The 19,765-nt window shown below is 39.3% G+C and overlaps 1 protein-coding gene across 1 annotated transcript in view; it reads right to left on the bottom strand.

The window, feature by feature from the left end:
- Positions 1 to 19,765, bottom strand: part of Neurl4 (neuralized E3 ubiquitin protein ligase 4) — a 426,720-nt gene that overhangs the window by 115,262 nt on the left and 291,693 nt on the right. Inside the window, exon 18 of the mRNA XM_067148903.2 lies at positions 12,498 to 12,706. Coding sequence (XP_067005004.1) covers positions 12,498 to 12,706 — 209 coding nt within the window. The remainder of the gene's footprint in view (positions 1 to 12,497; positions 12,707 to 19,765) is intronic.

Raw genomic sequence — 19,765 nt, 5'->3', positions numbered from 1 at the left:
GAACAAAAGAAAAAACGAAAGAGACATGACAGAAATAAAAAGAATAACAATATACAATATTTACATCACTAGATGGAGCAATCAATAGCTCGCTGAGACAAATTCAGTGAAAAAAAGGTTAATATAAAACATAATTGAATCCAAAAAGTGTGCTAAAACGAAGAAAAGACAACAAAATAATTGATACAGACGGAAATTAAACAATAAGTGCTAATGGTGAGGTTGCGGATCTCTTAGTCTAAAAATTTTAGTTTGATAACAATTCAAAAACAAGACTAAATCACTGTGTTGAAAATTCAGGCTGACAGTCTGTCTTTCTAGAAACACCATCAAAACGAATGGCTGGGAGGGGAGCGTAAAAGCTTGGGAAACCAAGTTTGAGAGGAGACAATGTGCCCGATAAAATGTATGTGATAAGTGATGGAAAAACGCAGATGAATTAAAAATTTTAGAATAGCAGCATTCTCAATTTCTTCTCAATTTAGCGGTCCCGTCCCCGAAGATTGTTTCCAATGTTGGCTAAGTGTATTTGCCTTATTTTAAATGGTCGGGAGGGCAGTGAAAAAACTGAGAAGCTAAGTTAGAGAAGTAACAGGCGCATGGTAAACTGTAAGTGACCATAGTGAAAACCCTCAATGAAGTTCCAATCTGTGATGGAAAAAAAGAGGTTGTGTGAGAAACTTGGGCTGAAATGTGAAATGGGTGTGAAGAAATCTCTAAAATTACGGTACTTAAAAGGGGGTTGTCTTCTCGAACCGGCTTTGTCTTCTCAACTCAAAGTTAACGGTCCCGTTCGTATGATCGAGTCTGTTACGGAGTTACGCGTGGAGCAGAAGAGGTGAGAGAAGGTGCTGGGATGAATGGGTCTAACTACAATGTCAAGAAAAGAATTTAAAACTTAACTGAAGGTTATATTTTCGAAAAACAACAAACTTAACAATTTTTCACTTAGTGAGATACAAGACGTAGAAAAATCCAAGATTTCAGAACATTAACACTCTTGGGCCACACGCCCCTAGTTTTACAATTTTTGAGCTCCCAGCTCACATTTTACAGACAGTCCTAATACATGGAGCACTTGCTCCAGCAATTCCAATATCAGGCCTCCCAGAGGCACTTTTACAACACTTGAAAAAGAGCTAACGTGCTCTCGGTTCTCAAGCCTACTCAAGGCAACACCAAAAATATCTTGCACCTTTTGGCCTTCCATGGCCCAACTTACAAATTGAAACAGGGGTATCTCGTACCCAACCTATAGGGCCTTCATGTGAAAAGAAATAACAGTTAAATAGATGGCCCGAGCATGAAAGGAGGCGAATGCTTGCACCCCTAGATATGAACACTTAAAACCTAAAGGGCCCTAGGCCGGTGAAACAGGGGCTATTCCCAAACTACTAAGGTGACCCGTATAAGAATAAATTAAGACATTACGGAAAGGAAGAAAACCAGTTACAAAACGAAGTCACCTCAAACCAATATGAAGGGGAGCTCGAGAGGGTACATCACTCTCTATCCCCAATTTACAGTTAAAGATTTTATGAAGTTATTACATAAGTCGGCAGAAGTTACATTTTCAGAAAAGCAGGTTACATAGGTGATGATTTGGACCTTTCCCTCAGGTTAAACTGCAGAGCAAGCAAGAAATAAAGATGTTATGTGGCCATTACCTTATCGGTGTACTGCTGCCTGATGAAAGAGGCGCTGCCCGCCTCCTGCTTGACACACACACTAGGTTAGATGACGATCAATTGGCCAAGAGACGTGAAAATCCGCAGTTTATAAACCCTCAGGGAAAGTTCGAGACCATTCCAGATTAAACTAGCCACACCCTCTCACGTTAATTGGGTACTTTAAAAGTTACACTCAAAATCGAAGAAGGCTTTGATAGGTTGAAAATTAATTCCAGAAATTTGGGATTGGCTAGATTCAAAACTGGCGGAAAGAAAAGATAAATATTGCCAACCCAAAAATAAATGAGCATCAATTAGTAAAACAAAACAAAAAAAAAAAAAACTTATGGATACAAAACTTCAAAAGTTCATTCACTTCGCACCAGGGTGCATGATCATAGTTTTTCAGCAGTGACATCTACGGAAGAATGACCAAACTTCTTGATGAAGGGCAAACAAAACAAGTAGAAATTCACACAGTACAGGAAACTTCACAATAACAAAATTATATCAGACTTTAGTGGTGACATCTTCAGAGTAAAGTTCTAACTTGTTTTATTATTGGTTTCACATTTGGTAGATAGAGGAGTTCTTTTAGGCGCTCATTTTGAACGCACGGTGTAGAAGTGTACCTCCCAGTACAGAGTCTATTGTTGGCTCAACTGTGTTTGCGAGGATGGGCGGAGCAGAGGGGGAAGGGGGGTGCAGGGCTGGTGGTGAAAGGGCGGGGCATGGGGAGGGGGGAGTGGTGGTGAGTTGGAGAGATGGAGCCGGGGTTTGTTTTTATTATAGAAGTTCTGACAAATATATGAAATGAATGTTTCCAGTAGAATGTTCTTTTTTCATTGATTTCATTTAAATTGTGAGAGGGGTTCATAAATTGATCTAAATTGATGTGGATGCTCTCGAGAACATTGAGCAAGGTGCCTTTTTGCTCATAATGCAAGATATTAAGATCTTTATCTATCGACGTGTATTCGTGGCTGGATGCTTTATGATGTTTGGCGTATCTTATGACAAAATTGCGGCCTGTTTGACCTACATAGCTGGAATTACAGGATTGGCATTCTAATTTGTAAACTCTGGAGTTCAAAATATCCTGTAAAGATATTGTAAAGGCAAAACCACCTCTGATTCCAAGTACTGATTAATTTTTCAGTAGTTTTTACTTGTAATAACTACTTTTCACAAAAAGTAATTTTCACTTCTAATTTACTCCTTGAAATAAAATTATAATCATTACATTCTAGTAACTGTTACATTCTAGTAATCAATACACATTGTACTGAGAATATGGTAACTCTGGTGCCCGAGCACTCTCATGGCTTCACGCCAAGGGGATGTGACGTGCTCTCATTCATTTACTCACAGCTTGTGGTTACCGGTTGAGATTTATATAATCGTGTGATACTTGGTCGAGAAGGGAGGTGAGGGGTTTAAGGAATTTTCATTCCCCTGTTTGAATATTTAGTTGGCACGAGAATGTGACATGTACGCAATCAGTTTGAAAGTCTGTCTAGTTTCACTTAGTGATGTCTCTATTCAAAAACAAAAACAAAATAGAGTAATGTGTTTTTCCATGCAAACTTTGGTATCACCTCAGCTCCATGGGAAAATATCTAACGACTCGCATTCTGTAAAGTAATTGTAATTTTATTCATTACTCATTGAAAAAGCAAAGAGGCTGTTTTGATTAATGTATGTCCTCATGCTGAATTCCAGAATAAATATGAGCGGAGTACTCACATACAGCATATACAGTATCTTTAGAGATGAGCTTTATACCTAGAATTTCATGTTTCTCATCCTCAACGTTTTTGTACCTTACAAATTCTTCTTGTACCAGTATGGATAATACCCTCCTAGAGTTCCTCTCGTCTCTATGGTAAACACCCTGGTTCCGTAAGAAAATTTCTGCATCTATAATTTCAATTCCCAGCCACAATGCAACTCCTATAACAATATCTAATAAATGAATTATTTTTCTTTCTTTACAATACTTTTACATTTTAACACTAATAACTCTCTTATCCTTACCGGGATTCCACCTCACTATCGTCTCATCACTATTCCCTATTCCAGCCCATTTCTCTGAATTTACCCCCCTATAATTCTTCTAAACAAACTGTACCGGCCGGTACACCTCCACGCCGCGAATTCAAATATTATGCCAGTTGAAACCTCTCTACAGGAGAAACTCTGAACTTTAAAATCTGTATTAAATCAAAGGTTTCTTGGAAGATGTCACTACTGTAAATTTTGAAATGTTCTGAACTATGTCTATTTCGATTTGTGTTTGTTTGCTCTGTAGCAAGAAGTGTGGACATTCTCTTCTAGATGTCACTACTTAAAAACTATAACTGTGCACCCTGGTGCGAAGTGAACGAACTGTTTTTGAAGAAATTTTGTATCTATGTTAGTTCTTTGTTAAATTTCTTTCTTTCATTTTTTGGGTTGGCAATATTGATCTCTGTTTCCGCCAGTTTTAAATTTAGCCAATCCTAAATTTTCTAAATTAATTTTCCACCAATCCTAGATTTCTTCTTCAGTTTTGACTTGTAATCTTTTGCCGACGAATAAAAGTTTGTGGGCGGGTTGTTATCATTCATGAAAGGTCTCGAATGTTCCACGAGGGTATATAAACTGCTGATTTTTTGGTCTAGGGGCCACTTCTGTAACATCTTTCTTAGTGTATGGATATATAGCAGGGGGCGGGAAGCGCCTCCTTCTCCAAGCAGCAGTTCATCTACAAGGTAATGGCCTGTTAACATCTTCATTTCTTGCTAGCCAGCAGTTTAACTCTCGGGGAGGATTCGAATACTTTAGTATGTAAAATACCCTTTTAAAATGTAAATTCTTTTCTGTCTATCTACAAATTACAAATCTGTAAAGCGGGGATAGAGAGTGCTTCACCCTCTCGAACTCCCCTTCATTTTGAATTTGAGGTGACTATGTTTTTGTAACCGTTTTTCTCTTCCTTCTTAAAGTCTTAAAATTATTTGCCAACTAGTCACCTCCATAGATTGGGATTCGCCCCTGTATCATCGGCCTAGCGCCACATAGGTTTTAAAGATAAAAATTTCATTGTTCCGTATTGAAATTATTGATGTTAAAAATTAAATAACTGGAAAGGAGGTTCAACCTATTCAATACTCAAAAGAAAGAAACGTAGCAATCACATTTCTATTTAAATGGGACCGGTTTCGACCTTAGTCTAGGTCATCATCAGCCATAAAAAACATGTAAAATGTTTATGAATGTTGGAGGTCAGTTTCACTCTCTGTTGGGCACAAAGACACAACACCACATTCTGTCCTGCACAAAGTCACAACACTACCAATCCACATGCGAAGATCAAAAAGGCTTGAATTCGCAGACGAACAGATCTGTAGTAGAAAGCCGCCAGCTCCCGGTGACCAGCGCGGCACACTCAAGGTCACGCGCTGCGGCCAAACACCAAAGTAGAGTGGAGAACGTTTCAAAGGTCCAGAACCTGTCACGGCTGCGGGAAACCAAGTACGTATATAAAAATATACGACGCCAATTAGTACAACCGAATGAGCACCCGTACTCCAGTTAAGTTCTTGTTAAACAGTTGACTTGAAAAAACAATTGTAGAGAGAAGAAAAAAATGTAGTAAAAGGCGCAATATCGGAAAACAAATGAAAACTTATATGCACAGTGCGCTATTTTTAACAAGAAAAAATTTTTAGGTTATGATTGAAGTAATACAGATGTTGATTCCCATAGGGAATTTAAAATATTTGTCCCGAATGAGTAAATTTATAATACCAATATAATGGTCCGTTATTGGACATTATAAATTTTCCAGCTAACTCATTCTTGGTTGCCTGCGTTTCGCCCTCGTGTGCTAAGTTAGGCTCATCAGTTGGGACTTAGCACACTCCCATAGGGAATTTAAAATATTTGTCCCGAATGAATAAATTTATAATACCAATATAATGGTCCGTTATTGGACATTATAAATTTTCCAGCTAACTCATTCTTGGTTGCCTGCGTTTCGCCCTCGTGTGCTAAGTTAGGCTCATCAGTTGGGAGTAGTCGAAGTTGGCGCAAGACAAAAATTTTCCATGTCTTACATAGTTCCCACCCACATTTTCTACCTCCAATAACCCACCCTCCTAACCCACCTTAAACTACCCCTCCTTCATTTCCCTATCTTATCTTTCCTCATTAGCATCTAACTTCAATTTCTTTTATTCTTTCTCTTATTTCACTATCACTCTTCCTCGTTTAATTTATTCTCCTATTTCAAAAATTTTTGTCTTGCGCCAACTTCGACTACTTCAATCATAACCTAAAAATTTTTTCTTTTTAAAAATAGCGCACTGTGCATATAAGTTTTCATTTGTTTTCCGATATTGCGCTTTTTACTACATTTTTTTCTTCTCTCTACAATTGTTTTTTCAAGTCAACTGTTTAACAAGAACTTAACTGGAGTACGGGTGCTCATTCGGTTGTACTAATTGGCGTCGTATATTTTTATATACGTACTTGGTTTCCCGCAGCCGTGACAGGTTCTGGACCTTTGAAACGTTCTCCACTCTACTTTGGTGTTTGGCCGCAGCGCGTGACCTTGAGTGTGCCGCGCTGGTCACCGGGAGCTGGCGGCTTTCTACTACAGATCTGTTCGTCTGCGAATTCAAGCCTTTTTGATCTTCGCATGTGGATTGGTAGTGTTGTGACTTTGTGCAGGACAGAATGTGGTGTTGTGTCTTTGTGCCCAACAGAGAGTGAAACTGACCTCCAACATTCATAAACATTTTACATGTTTTTTATGGCTGATGATGACCTAGACTAAGGTCGAAACCGGTCCCATTTAAATAGAAATGTGATTGCTACATTTCTTTCTTTTGAGTATTGAATAGGTTGAACCTCCTTTCCAGTTATTTAATTTTTAACACATAGGTTTTAGACAAAAACTTTGTGTAGAAGTGCAAGTTATCGCCTCCATTCAATCTTGTATTGTGGGCCAGTAATTTAACCTGTTGTTTTGTTTTCCTCATGTAAAGGCCCTGTAGGTTGGGTATCGAATACCCCTGTTTCTTAGTGTGCCTTGAGGGCAGTCTGAAATGAAGGTTGTAGCCTTTGATAGGCTGGTAATATTGAGAGCGGTTCTGCTCTTTTCTTTAACATTGTAATTAGGAGCAAGTGCTCCTTGTACTTAGGGGTTTTCTGCCCTGTAGCTTTGGTGATTGTGAGCTGAGAGCTCAAGAGTTAACCCTTAGCACTCACGCGGCGGGCCATGCCCGACAACGAGAATATCCCGCATAGGTCCTATGTCGGGCAATGCCCGACATGATATTGTTCCCTATATAACTCCTTTGTCGGGTTACGCGTGCATGAATTACAGGTACAGTAAGGTTCTGCAAACCTTCGATGAAAATTTGAAGCCATGTATAGCTATAATCTCTTTGAAAACAGGCTTTGGTCAGATTCTTGGCAGACAATGTGAGTTTGTAAATAAACATTGCTTAGCAACATGGCGTCGTTCGAGAGCAGCGTGAGAAAGAAATCGCCAGACTTTTAGGTGAAAGGGACGTTGATTTCAGCGACAGTGGGAGTGATTTTCCACTAAATGGTGAGAAAGATATTGCGGAATGAGATTGTGTTGGTGAGTTTAGTGATAAAATTCCCGATAATGAGAAAATTATGCTGAATGGCAATGCTGGTACCTCTTCTGATGGATGGAGGAAATACCGCGACACTGACTTGGATTTCAAAAGCTCATTCCCAGGTACATCAGATTATGAACAACCGCATGGTTGAATGAACTTGACTTTTTCCAATTATTACCTTTGACTGACGAGTTATTGTCGGAAATTGTGCGCGAAACTAACCGGTATGCTAGTGTAAACATTCAAAAGGTTACGCCCCTCACACGTGAGTCTATTAGGGGGTCGTGGATAGATGTTACTTTTCCTGAATTCAAAGCATTTTTAGGCGTAATCCTAAATATGGCAATGAACAGTAAGCCTAAATTACGATGTGAGAGTGGTTTTTTCAGCAATACCTGCAGAAAAAAGCCTGGATTACATCCCGGCGAGTGTTTTGGGAAGTTTCACACAATGCACTATTACAGACAATAAGTGACTGTCTGAGATAATTTTAGGTTTGAAAATGCTGAAAATTGCACCTGAATACTGTATTGAACTTGTATTATATTTATTTTGTGTTTGCTTTAGCTGATTTTTATAAATATGCTGTCAATATGTTTGTGCTCTCTGTTATCCCTCTGCAAATAGATTCTTAAATGGAGCTGGAGTGGCAGCAGTGTTCAGAAGAAAAAGAGGGCTAAGGGTTAATGAATTCGGGCCGTAGCCCAATATATGTAAAAATCACTTAACTAGTTTTTGGTACAGCGACTGTATATCTGATTGTCTTGGTTATTTCCCCTAGTGGGAACCCGTTAAATATTCTCTAAATTGTGTACCTGATTTAACTTCTTGTTATTTGTTGTATGCTCAAAATTCTATGCTACCATTGTTACGTTTTGAAAATATAACCTTCTTAAAATTTTAATTCATCTTTCGTGCTTCTGTAGTTGAGACCTATTCCAACCCGCACCTTCTTTCACCTCTGCTGTTCCACAGTACCCTCGGAACACAAACTATTGTGATTCAAGTGAAGGTCATCTCCCATCCACCCTTTAAGATCTAAAATTCTCGCTCCCAATGACACACATACTACTCCATAGTTTCATTTATATCCACCATCACTCTTCAGTTAGTACCCCTCCTAAACAATATCCCGCCTGGTGGCCATGATCGTTAAGACATTGAAGTCTATATGGTCTGACCGCATGTTTGGCCAGTTCAAGTCCTGTTGGTCGAAAAATTATCACCATAAAGGCCACCACACACAGAAAGCTAGGCTAAGCTAAGCTAAGCTACGCGGTGTTGTGAAAAATATCGCTCCCAATGCATTTAAGTACGATGACACACACAGGCCGCTATGCTAAGCTATACTATACCAAGATAAGCTAAGCTAAGCTAGACAGATCGCTAAGCAGGTGATTTTCTTGGCTGTACCTGGCCTGGCGCATGTGCTTTTCATTTCTGAGCAGTTGGTCTGGCGGGCTGTCGTATGTCTTTAGTCATGTCGTGTGAGTCTCTTCTGGTATAGTACTTCGATATTTTAATACAATAGATAACAGGCCAAAAGAAGAACGACTAATTGAGGAGGTGAAAAGATATCCCTGCCTTTATGTTATGTCATCAAATTACTACAGAGATTTGACAAGAAAGGAAAACTGTTGGCAGGAAATAAGCTCAGTACTTTAAATTGTTGTAAGTAGACTAAAATTTATTAATTAGCTACATGATCACAATTTTGACAGTTCTAATTGTTTGAGAAGAATGCATGGCTTTACGCACATTATTTACAATTTAGCAAATATATCAAGAAGCGCCTGTTCTGCAATTGAATGCCACATTCTTAAATATATCAACAGTTACTAAGAAAATGAAAAGTAAAATAATAGCATATATTGTTTTAGGTAAAGAACTCTAAAACGTATGAAAAAGACTGAGAGACTGTTTTACGGAGGCACTAACGAGACAAAAAGAGAGTAAAAGTGGACAGGAAGGGAAAAAATGGAGTGGAGATTCCATAAACAAATGGAATTCTTTCTGCCTTATATTTCTACAAGAAGGTGAGCTGTCATTTTAACGCACGTAGAATGACTAATATTTAAAAATTTTTAAAATATTAAAAATAGATTAAATTATAAGTGAATTTATATGTTGAGTGTATTATAATTTAAAACGAATGTAATTCATTCGAGGTTATAAGAAAATAAGAATGTCTCGATTTGTGACGTTTTGCAGCTAAGACATTATAAACATTTCACTAATTAAAATGAACAACATGAATAATTGCGTTTGAAGCACAAGGACTAGGAGAGTTCAATATGTTCATTCTCCATAAACAGATCTCCATATCATTTCTTAATATACGTTTGGATGTGGATTAATAGCTTAATTTTCCTTACATCACACATTCAAACATTGACAGGCAGGAAACATATCGACTTCAAGAGATAACTGAAGTATCCACCCAGATGATTGTGAGAGTCCGGAATCTGATGAGCTACACTCCCTATCACATATATCTGATTTATCATCTGTTCCGTCCGCCTCCACACCTACACAATCTCAGCCAGTCGAACCCCTTCAAAAAAATCATGCCACCGAGCAGTAGTGCAGAGAGTAATTGATTATTTACAACAGCGAGACAATAAAACTGCTGCCTAGCATAGTTTAGCTTAGCTTTTTATTCGTGTCATAGCATACCACAGCTTGGCATTGCTTCGCGCAGCATAGTATAGCATAGCTTAGCTTAGCTTAGCTTAGCTTTCTGTGTGTGGTGGCCTTGAGAATGTTGGCTGGCAGGGTAGGAGAAGTGGTGTATACAATTTCTAATCACTAGATTGCGTGCCAAAAGCCTGGATCATAGGATATAAACTTCATGGTTCTGATCTGTACTGATCAGGGATTGTGAAAAGCCTGGATTCAATTACAAACGTCTCCGCAGTGCTCATATGGAGTGAGGGCATATGACACTGTTGATGGTGATTCGTCCATCGGATGGGGACGTAAAGCTTTCAGTGGACCTCTTCGTGTTATTCACCAGGAGTAGGCTATCTGCCAACACTGGGTTTCACCTGCCCCTATCTCATTATCATCATGCCACATCCAGACGTGTAGGTCGCCTGTGGGCGTCAATTAGAAAGACCTGCACCAGGCGAGCCGAACATGTCCTCGGACACTCCCGGCACTAAAAGCCAAATGATTAAAAAAAAACCCAACCTATCCCATTAATAACAATCTGTCCGACTCGTTGGCTGAACAGTCAGCGTACTGGCCTTCGGTTCAGAGGGTCCCGGGTTCGATTCCCGGCGGGTCGGGGATTTTAACCTTAATTGGTTAATTCCAACGGCACGGGGGATGGGTGTATGTGTTGTCTTCATCATCATTTCATCCTCATCACGACGGCAGGTCGCCTACGGGAGTCAAATAGAAAGACCTGCACCTGGCGAGCCGAACCCGTCCTGGGATATCCCAGCACTAAAAGCCATACGACATTTCACATTTCAACAACAATCTCTGCTCCTGCACTGTCATAACCCGATCCTACACATCCCCAACTATGTTAGTACCGATTCCTGCAGGCCTTACATTGTTGGTACCAACAGAAAATTATCATCTTCTCCTTAAGGTACGATTTGGAACGTCACCGCCGTGGCCGCGCACTGCCGCTGCCAGAGGCGGCCCGACACTGGCGGCGCCGCCTGAGCAGTTGTGGTGTATTCGTTCCTCTCTTCCTCGGCAGCGCAGTTGGTGTGATTCACCCGTTCAGTACACAAATCTTGTCCGAAATGCAAACAAAAAGAAGACTATTGGAGGAAGAAGAAGACGATGACAACTTGATGCTTCTAGCTTTATTGCTCCGCAAAAGGAAAAGTAAAGTGACGAACGATATCTACAAAAACCGAGAGGAAGAAGGGTGCTTTAAAATATTGATTGAAAGACATCTACAAAGAGATGAAGATCTGTTTAGACAATACTGCAGACTCAACTACGACCAATTCGAGATGGTATTGACGTTGGTTGCTGAGGATTTGAAGCCTTCTACACAGCGGAAGTGCATCAATGCCCAACAAAAACGCAGTACTGCGTCTTTATAACCTGCCACCTTTGCATCGTACAGAACTGGATATCTTGATACAAGCTCCACGAGTTTTTCGTCATCTGACGGTGAAAAAGACATTATGAATGCTTGTTCGGCGGCGCGCGACCGAGCTGCCAGACTGCTACTGGCGCGGCTAGGCAGCCCCGCTCCAAACGCGGCGCTGCGAAGGTGGCGCTGCTTTGCCAGCGGCGGAGGTGTTCCAAATGCATCCTGGAGGGATACATGTGAAGCGGTAGTGAACTTCCGCCGCCATGGCAGCGTACAGCATTGGCAGCGGCAGCACGCGGCCACGGTGGCGAGGTTCCAAATTGTACCTTTACCCTCCCCTTTCCTTTCTACTTCCTCAGCATCTGCCTGAACCTAATTACTGGATAACACTTTTCCCTACTTACCTTTTCTCCACACACTTTCCCCACATGCCTAACAACAGAGTCACCTATGACCAGATCCTCAACATCACCCACCTCATTAGATCCCCTCCTCTTCTGGTCTCCCTCAACTTCCTTGACAGCAGCAAAACCTACTTACTCCTCCCTTCTCTCCCTGTTCCATCTCCCTTTCTTTATCCTCCACTTTAAGTTTCACTTTCCTACCATTCCCTTTTTCTCTTGCCTCGCCCATCCTTCTAACACTTCCCTGTTCTCCATCTTCCCTCTGCTGTTCTACCTGCAGTGACTCGTACCAATTCCTTACTGATAGCTCTCTTGAATTCACTCCCTGATGACAACCCTTAGCTCTCATTTTGCTTCGTCTTAAAACATTAGACCACCTGTCTTCCACAACTTTACCCCTTCCTTTCTCTCCCTCTTGCCTACTAGTACTCTGTAGATTGACTGAAGGAAACCTATCTTTATTCCTGTCCTAATTGTCTCCCTCATACTTGATATCTCTTCCCTCACACTCCACAACCACCACTCACACCTACCTCCCTTAGCCATTCTTTTACCTTCTTCATAGAAATATGAAAATATCAACAGAAATAGCATATTCTATAAATGAAAACTTGGTATACTTTGCACAGCAGACAAGCTGATTTTAAAACTCAATGAAATATGCTGATGACATACTTTTAGGAACTAACAGAATAAATATTCATAGGGGTGTTTTACTCACATGGGTTTGTTAGGTTGCTGAGTAGGTGTAGCAGTATCCAGCAATATCTCAAGAGAATCATGGAGTTTACTAGAACGTAATGATTCCATCATTGCTGCAGCTGCTTCTCCCTCTTCTCCAGGGGTGATCTCATGACATGTGCTAGCCCGTACACTCGTGATACCAACACTCAATGTGCTACCATACAAGTCCACCACTGCAAAAACTCGCTAAAACATAGAAATAAATAATATCTTCATAATGTGAACATGACAAATCTGCAAAGAACATAGCTGGTGAATTAAAACTTAGGTATGAGGGAAACAGTAGTAGAGAGAGAGAGAAATGCATTTATTCCTGCTTCCCCCATTTGGAGGTTGCCAAAAAGACAAAGCTCATATGAAAATTTTATTAATAACTACAAGGGTCATTCATAATGTATCCATAAATGGTAAGTATACTACAATAAAGCCTACTTAGTACAGTAATTACAAATGTGTATCAACTTTAAAAATCCATGAGGGATTCCTCACAGGACAAAGACGTAACTAAGAGTATAGATGATTTTTAACTATTGCTAACGATCCTTTCAGAGCTGCTAACCCAATGTCCTTAATAAATTGGTTATGCAGATTAAATTTCTTACAAAAGTGAGTAATGGTGCCTTGTGCTAATACATCAATAGAGTGCAAATGATATTTCATTTCATTATGTATATTACAACATTAACTGCTTGCCAGAAACCTATCAACATCGATTAACAGATAATTTAGCAAGGAGCTATATCCTAATTTTTATTGCTTTTCCAGTTGTTTTTTTTTTTAGATAATTTTCCCAACTAAAGAATGTGTGTGAAATACTACAGGGCACATGACCAGGGGAATTCATAAAGAACTAGCCAAGTGAGTTATCTATGTTAAAGAAATAAATGTGCACAAAATTATCCTGATCTCTAAAAATACCAGCCTAGATCTGTTTGATCTGTCACTTGCGAGCGATTTTTGATACAACCATTATAAATCCTTCCAACCATTATGTATTTTCATCTACTTAATCTGCTTATTCATGGTTTACATGATTTATTTCTAAGCAGTCTGTGTTTACCTTCTGTTATATCTTGATGCAAGAGCTTTCGCATCTCAGATGATCTAATGATAATTATTCCTTTGTCAATGTTTTGACTAATCACAATGCTCTACCTGTCCCTTTCTTCTTCCAACATTGTTTTATTTGTCATGCATACTTTTGGAGAGGAAGTGCTTGTTGGTTGGTTCACATCTAATTTAATTATTCCTTACTGTGACACTGCAGTTCCCTTTGTGGTGCGAATCTGTCTTAACAAGTAAATCTGTTCTGCTATCTTACTTGAGATAGTTCATAAAAGCTTTTTAATTATCCAGAACTGCAGACAGGTGATATTCACCACAGAAATTCTGTGACAATTTTAAAACACACTTTTCTTCTTTTCTGTCAATCAACAAAGAGTAATATATGTGTGGTTCTACATAACAGTGAAGTGCCTACATTATTTCTGATGTTCATAATTTGCTTTGTGTGTTTAACTGTAATTTGTCTAGCAAGAAGTTAATCACTTATTGCAACAGTAGTAGTTTTAATTCATTTGTCAAATTTACAAATATTCAAGCAGATTTATTAATTGTGTACTGGTATCTTTTAGAACTAGAAAAGATATATGGGGAGTAGTAAAGAAAAAGATATCAGCCATAGTGGAAGATTATGGGATTAGGGGTAGGTTACTACAGGCAATAAAATGCTGAAAACATGACCAACAAATGGTGAATAAATTAATATGGGAAGGTCTGTTCACGGCTTAACATAGCCATTCAACGAACGAATCAACATCAGTCCAAATGAACACTGTAAAGAGGTTTGAATTTGAATCAAAGCTTTTGGGCCGGGCTGAGTGGCTCAGATGGTTGAGGTGCTGGCCTTGCGACTCCTGCTTGGCAGGTTTGATCCTGGCTCAGTCTAGTTGTATATGAAGGTAGTCAAATACGTCAGATTTACTGGCATGTAAAAGACCTCCCATGGGACAAAATTCTGGCACCTCGGCGCCTCCGAAAACTGTCAAAAAAGGTGTCAGTCGGATGTAAAAAACAATAACATTAATAACATTTTTTTAGCATTTGCAATCTATGAAATTAAATTATCGTTTCCTTCTAGGAACCTTAGTTTTGATATAAACACCAAAGGAAGGCATTTATAAAAGTGGAGGCACGCGCTTCCCCTAGTGCACCGTCACTGCATTGTCGTACATAAGAAGCCTGCAGTGGTGTCTCAATGGCGCACTAGATGCCAGCGTCTTGGAAAGGTGTAGCGATCCAACTAATGAGCCCACTGCTACATTGGGGCGAAATGCTGGTAATTTCACGACTGAAAAAGCCTAAAGAGCTTAAAATGTTAATAACATTAATATTAAAGCTTTTGGCATGCAATCTAGTGATTAGAAATTATATACCGGGCGAGTTGGCCGTGCGGTTAGAGTCGCGCAGCTGTAAGCTTGCATCCGGGAGATAGTGGGTTCGAATCCCACTGTCGGCAGCTCTGAAGATGGTTTTTCGTGGTTTCCCATTTTCATACTAGGCAAATGCTGGGGCTGTACCTTAATTAAGGCCACGGCCGCTTACATCCCACTCCTAGGCCTTCCCTGTCCCATCGTCGCCATAAGATCTATCTGTGTCGGAGCAACGTAAAGCAAAAAAAAATATATACCACTACCTCTCCTAGCCGGCAGACTAACCACAGTGTCAGGCCACACAGACTTCTTCTTCATGTCGTAACAACTGTGGCAGGTTTCAATGTTACCATGTGTATTCACTGTGAGTGATATTATGACAATTACAGCCAAGTGTTACTGATTAACATTTAGCAACATGATAAATTTAACATGTTGAAGTTGACATTTATGTTGTCATTTCATCTACCAAATGACTTCACATAATAACTCAGGATGTTTAACATGTAAGCATGTATTTCATAAGAAATGGAAAACTTGTTTAGTCAATTCAGTAGAGCTTCAGAAACTTCTGCATTGTTTTCATGGCAAAATATGGTTTCAGCATTATACAACCTGTGACAATAAAGTTCAGTGAATAGTCATGTACTATCAACATAGATGAACAATGCACGACAGTGACCTTACTGTCCTTCAAGATAGTCCCCTTCGCGTAACTATGCACTGCTGAGATCAGCGATACATGTCCTGGAAACTTTGCAAGAAGGCTTCCTTTGGGATGGTGTTCAAAAACCTCATCACGTTTCGTTGGATGTCACGAATATCGTCAAATCTCTTTCCTTTCAAAGCGAGTTTGAATCGTGGGAATAGGAAGAAGTTTGGAGGATTGAGATCTAGTGAGTATGGGGGATGTTCAAGTTGCACCACCCCCTTTTTTGCCATGAACTGTTCGACAATATTGGCTGTGTGTGGGCGAGTGTTTTCATGAACAAAAAACTATGAACCTTGTTGTCCGTACTGGGGTCGTACCCTGTGTAGACTTTTCATGAAATGGGTCAATATTTCAATGTACTGTGCAGCATTCAACGTCGTTCCCTCAGGCAGAAATTCCTTGTGGATAATGCCTTGACTATCGAAAAAGGTGATGAGCATCGTTTTGATGGGTGAGTTTTCGGCTGTGACCTTTTCCCGACGAGGGGATTCCGGAGAAGTAATGCCCTCTACTTCTCAACGTTTCCGTCACTGACTCGTAATCTATAATCTATTTTTAATTGTCCGTCACTGACGGCGGTCGCCTGTCTTCCGCTACGGGGGTCGCCTGTCTTCCGCTACGGGGGTTGACAGAAACACTTTCCCGACCTCTTTGAAAACGGGCGAACCACTCATACACACTCTTCAAGGACAGTGCTTGATCTTTATAAACACGTACCAGCATCGCATGCATTTCTTTCCGTGTCTTGCCAAGCTTAAAACTTTACATTGATCTTTTGGTCTTTCATGTTCCTGTTCGCAGTTCAAAACCAACGCACTAAACACGCACTGTGTGAAACAGGTGTTACATGGCACACACACGATGCTCAACTGAACAACGTTGGAAGCAGGTGGTCAAAACCTGCTGCTACGCAGGTGCGGCGTTGTGTGTCGCCAGTGTTGCTGGATCGACCGTTCTGACTTCATTCACCGAACTGTACTGTCACAGGTTGGATGTCTTGTGAATAAGGTAGAAGGATCATGACTACAAATAATGTACGTCCTTGTGTGTCAACTGAAGCCGTTGCAGGCACCAAATACGGATAGGTACGAAATATTAGCGGAATTGGTTTCCTCTGAATTCAAACACAAGATCCTATATAGCAAGAGAGAGGCTAAAATTTAATATACAATAACTGATTTTAAAAACAAAAAAATTAAGTTTTCCTCAAGTGAAGTTACGTATGAAATTCAGGATCAATAAATGTGGTTTAAATTAAATTTTCTCAGTTCAATTCATTTGTGAAAATGTACCTTCTAAAGTTTTTCTGCGAAAAGTGACACAATTACTCGCATACTTCAAGAGTATTTCTTTAGAGCTATTGCTTGGATACTCTCACTGGGTACATGATGACCTGTAAAAGATTTCTGGAGGCCAAGGAACACTTCCTTCTCATTCCTAGGCCTTTCCTATCCCATCGTCACCATGAGACCTATATTTGTCGATGCGACGCAAAAAAAAATACCGCAAAGTAAATTTCTCAGATATCTTTAACCTTACCTCGGCGAAAACCCATATATGGGGTTGCACAATACTTCAAAATGTTACTACTGGCTCTCCGAGTTCAAATAGTAACACGAATGGTCAACAGAAGACATAAGTCGCACTTACAAACATTTTAAAGCTGAATGCTGGCATTATGACTATGTTAGGCACATTTCTTTGTGAGTTATCAGCCGAGTTTGTCAACCGTGAGCGGCTGAAGAATATTGTGGTATACATTTTCCGTCCACACCCCCCAGGTTTTTGGCAAAATGGTTAAGAGAAAAGTAATCACAAGAGATGAGATAGAGCCAATAGATAATGAAAGTGGCAGCAAAGTGGCATTTAGTGACAGTGAAGGTCAATTTCCCAAGATTTCTTCTGGCACCGGTTGTGATAGCAAGAGCGGCACAAGTGACTGTACAGACGATATTGCACACCCACCTGGCTCTGCCTGGACATCATTTTTACCTGGACCATCAACTATGATATCATATATAATATTCAGTGGGGGGGGGGGGCGGATTATATTACCATCACATTTTGACCTGTGGTTTTCCATTTTCACACCAGGCCTATCATCACCGCAAGACCTGTGTGTTTGAAATAATAACATTAAGTTATTTGATTGAAATAATAACATTAAGTTATTTAAGTTATTAAGTTATTACATGTAAGACCTGTGTGTGTCGGTGCGACATTAAAAAGAAAAAAATATCAAGATACTGGTCCACTAGAATATTTATGTCTTTTCTTTGATGATGAGATTTTTGAGAAAATTACGAATAAAACTTGTATTCAGGGAAACACAAATAAGAAAGCAACATCCCAGACTAAAAGGGATATGAGTTTCATCATGGTCTCCTCCAAGTGCTTCAGATATGAAAGCATTTGTTGTTGTTGTTGTTGTTATTATTATTATTATTATTATTATTATTATTATTATTATTATTATTATTATTATTATTATTATTATTATTATTATTGTCTCCATGTGGTATTTATTCAGCGAACAATTACTACAGCAATAACATTCAGAACTGTACAGTGCTTATTTTTAGGATTGTGATTATTATTATTATTTGTCTCTCTTCTTGTACTTAATCGGTGAACTATGATTACAGTAATCAACTTACAACAACAATTTCATAAACAACATTATAATGATAACATTTTTCAGTGACGCTTGTGCCATTTCTGCGTGAAATTTTTTTTACAAAAAGATAAAAGTTTGTTCCTGGAACAGATCAGAGCTGAAATTCAGCAAAATCCAAAATATATGTTCTCTTTATACATGAATGCATAATTTGGGATAGTCTTAGCAGTATTTACATCAATTACTTTTTTTCGGAATTTACTCGTGCCCTCGGCCATAATCCACTGCCACCCGGAAAGGGTTAAATCTATGACAAAGCTTTTATCAACTTCTGAAAGATGTTCCTGAATTTCTGACTCTGAAGAACGGGTAGTCTTGAAATTAAGAGGGAAGTTCTAGATTTTCTTCTAATGGAACTAGTCGTGGAATTGTGTTTATAACAGCCAAAATATGTTAAATTTTCTGTGCTCTCTGTCTTCAATTCTTTAAAGCGAAGTTGTATTTGTTAAATGGTACACTAAATTTTATTTGCTCTCGATTTAAGTGAAGTTTTTAAGTAAACTAGAAATAATTATTTAACATTTTGAAGAAATTAGGCACCAACAATATTCATCATTGAAATAGTGACTCGGTTTGTTTGTACAGCAAAATTCAGATTTGAAATACTTATTACAAGATATAATGGGAGAAAAAACAATATTTACACTTGAAATGTCTACTGGATGACTCTCTGATGTTAATGTAATGTAAAAATATTTCTATTTAAGTATCATTTTATTGCTGCCATATATAATGTCTTTGACATTCTCCTGGAGGCCCCAAGAATGATTCCCAGGTTGCCATGATACTAGAATCACAGTTTGCACATTGGAATGGGGTTCGCTGAGCCGTATGAGGTCAAATCAGGATCTGTCGGATAAGAACAAACATGGTCAAGAAAGTAACACAGTTAAGCACAGTCATCTTGGAAAGTCCATACCCCTTAAAGGGCTACATGGGTCACAGTTTCAGTTCAATCCTAACATGTTAAGTACATGTATTTCAGTTATCTCAATGTTTCCTTTATCCACCTCGATAGTAAACCCAGAATACCCATCAATTTTTATTTATTTTTACAATTAACTTTACGCCGCACCAACACTGACAGGTCTTATGGCAACGATGGCATAGGAAAGGGCTAGGAGTGGGAAGGAAGCAACCGTGGCCTTAATTAAGGTACAGCCCCAGCATTCGCCTGGTGTAAAAATGGGAAACCATGAAAAACCATCTTCAGAGCTGCCAAAAGTGGGGTTAGAACCAACTACCTCCCAAATGCAAGCTGTCAGCTAGGTGACTCAAACCACGCAGCCTCTTGCTTGGTACCTATCATTTCCCATGAGAATTTATGAACTTGTCATTCTGAAATGAAAACATATGGCAGGTTGAATAAGTCTGCTTAATTTGTACAAGTTGTTGTTCTTCTTCTCCTCCGGGCCTTTTTCACA

This window comes from Anabrus simplex, chromosome 6, assembly GCF_040414725.1.
Source record: "Anabrus simplex isolate iqAnaSimp1 chromosome 6, ASM4041472v1, whole genome shotgun sequence".
Taxonomy (NCBI): Eukaryota; Metazoa; Arthropoda; class Insecta; order Orthoptera; family Tettigoniidae; genus Anabrus; species Anabrus simplex.
This window is presented reverse-complemented; position numbering and strand designations above follow the sequence as displayed.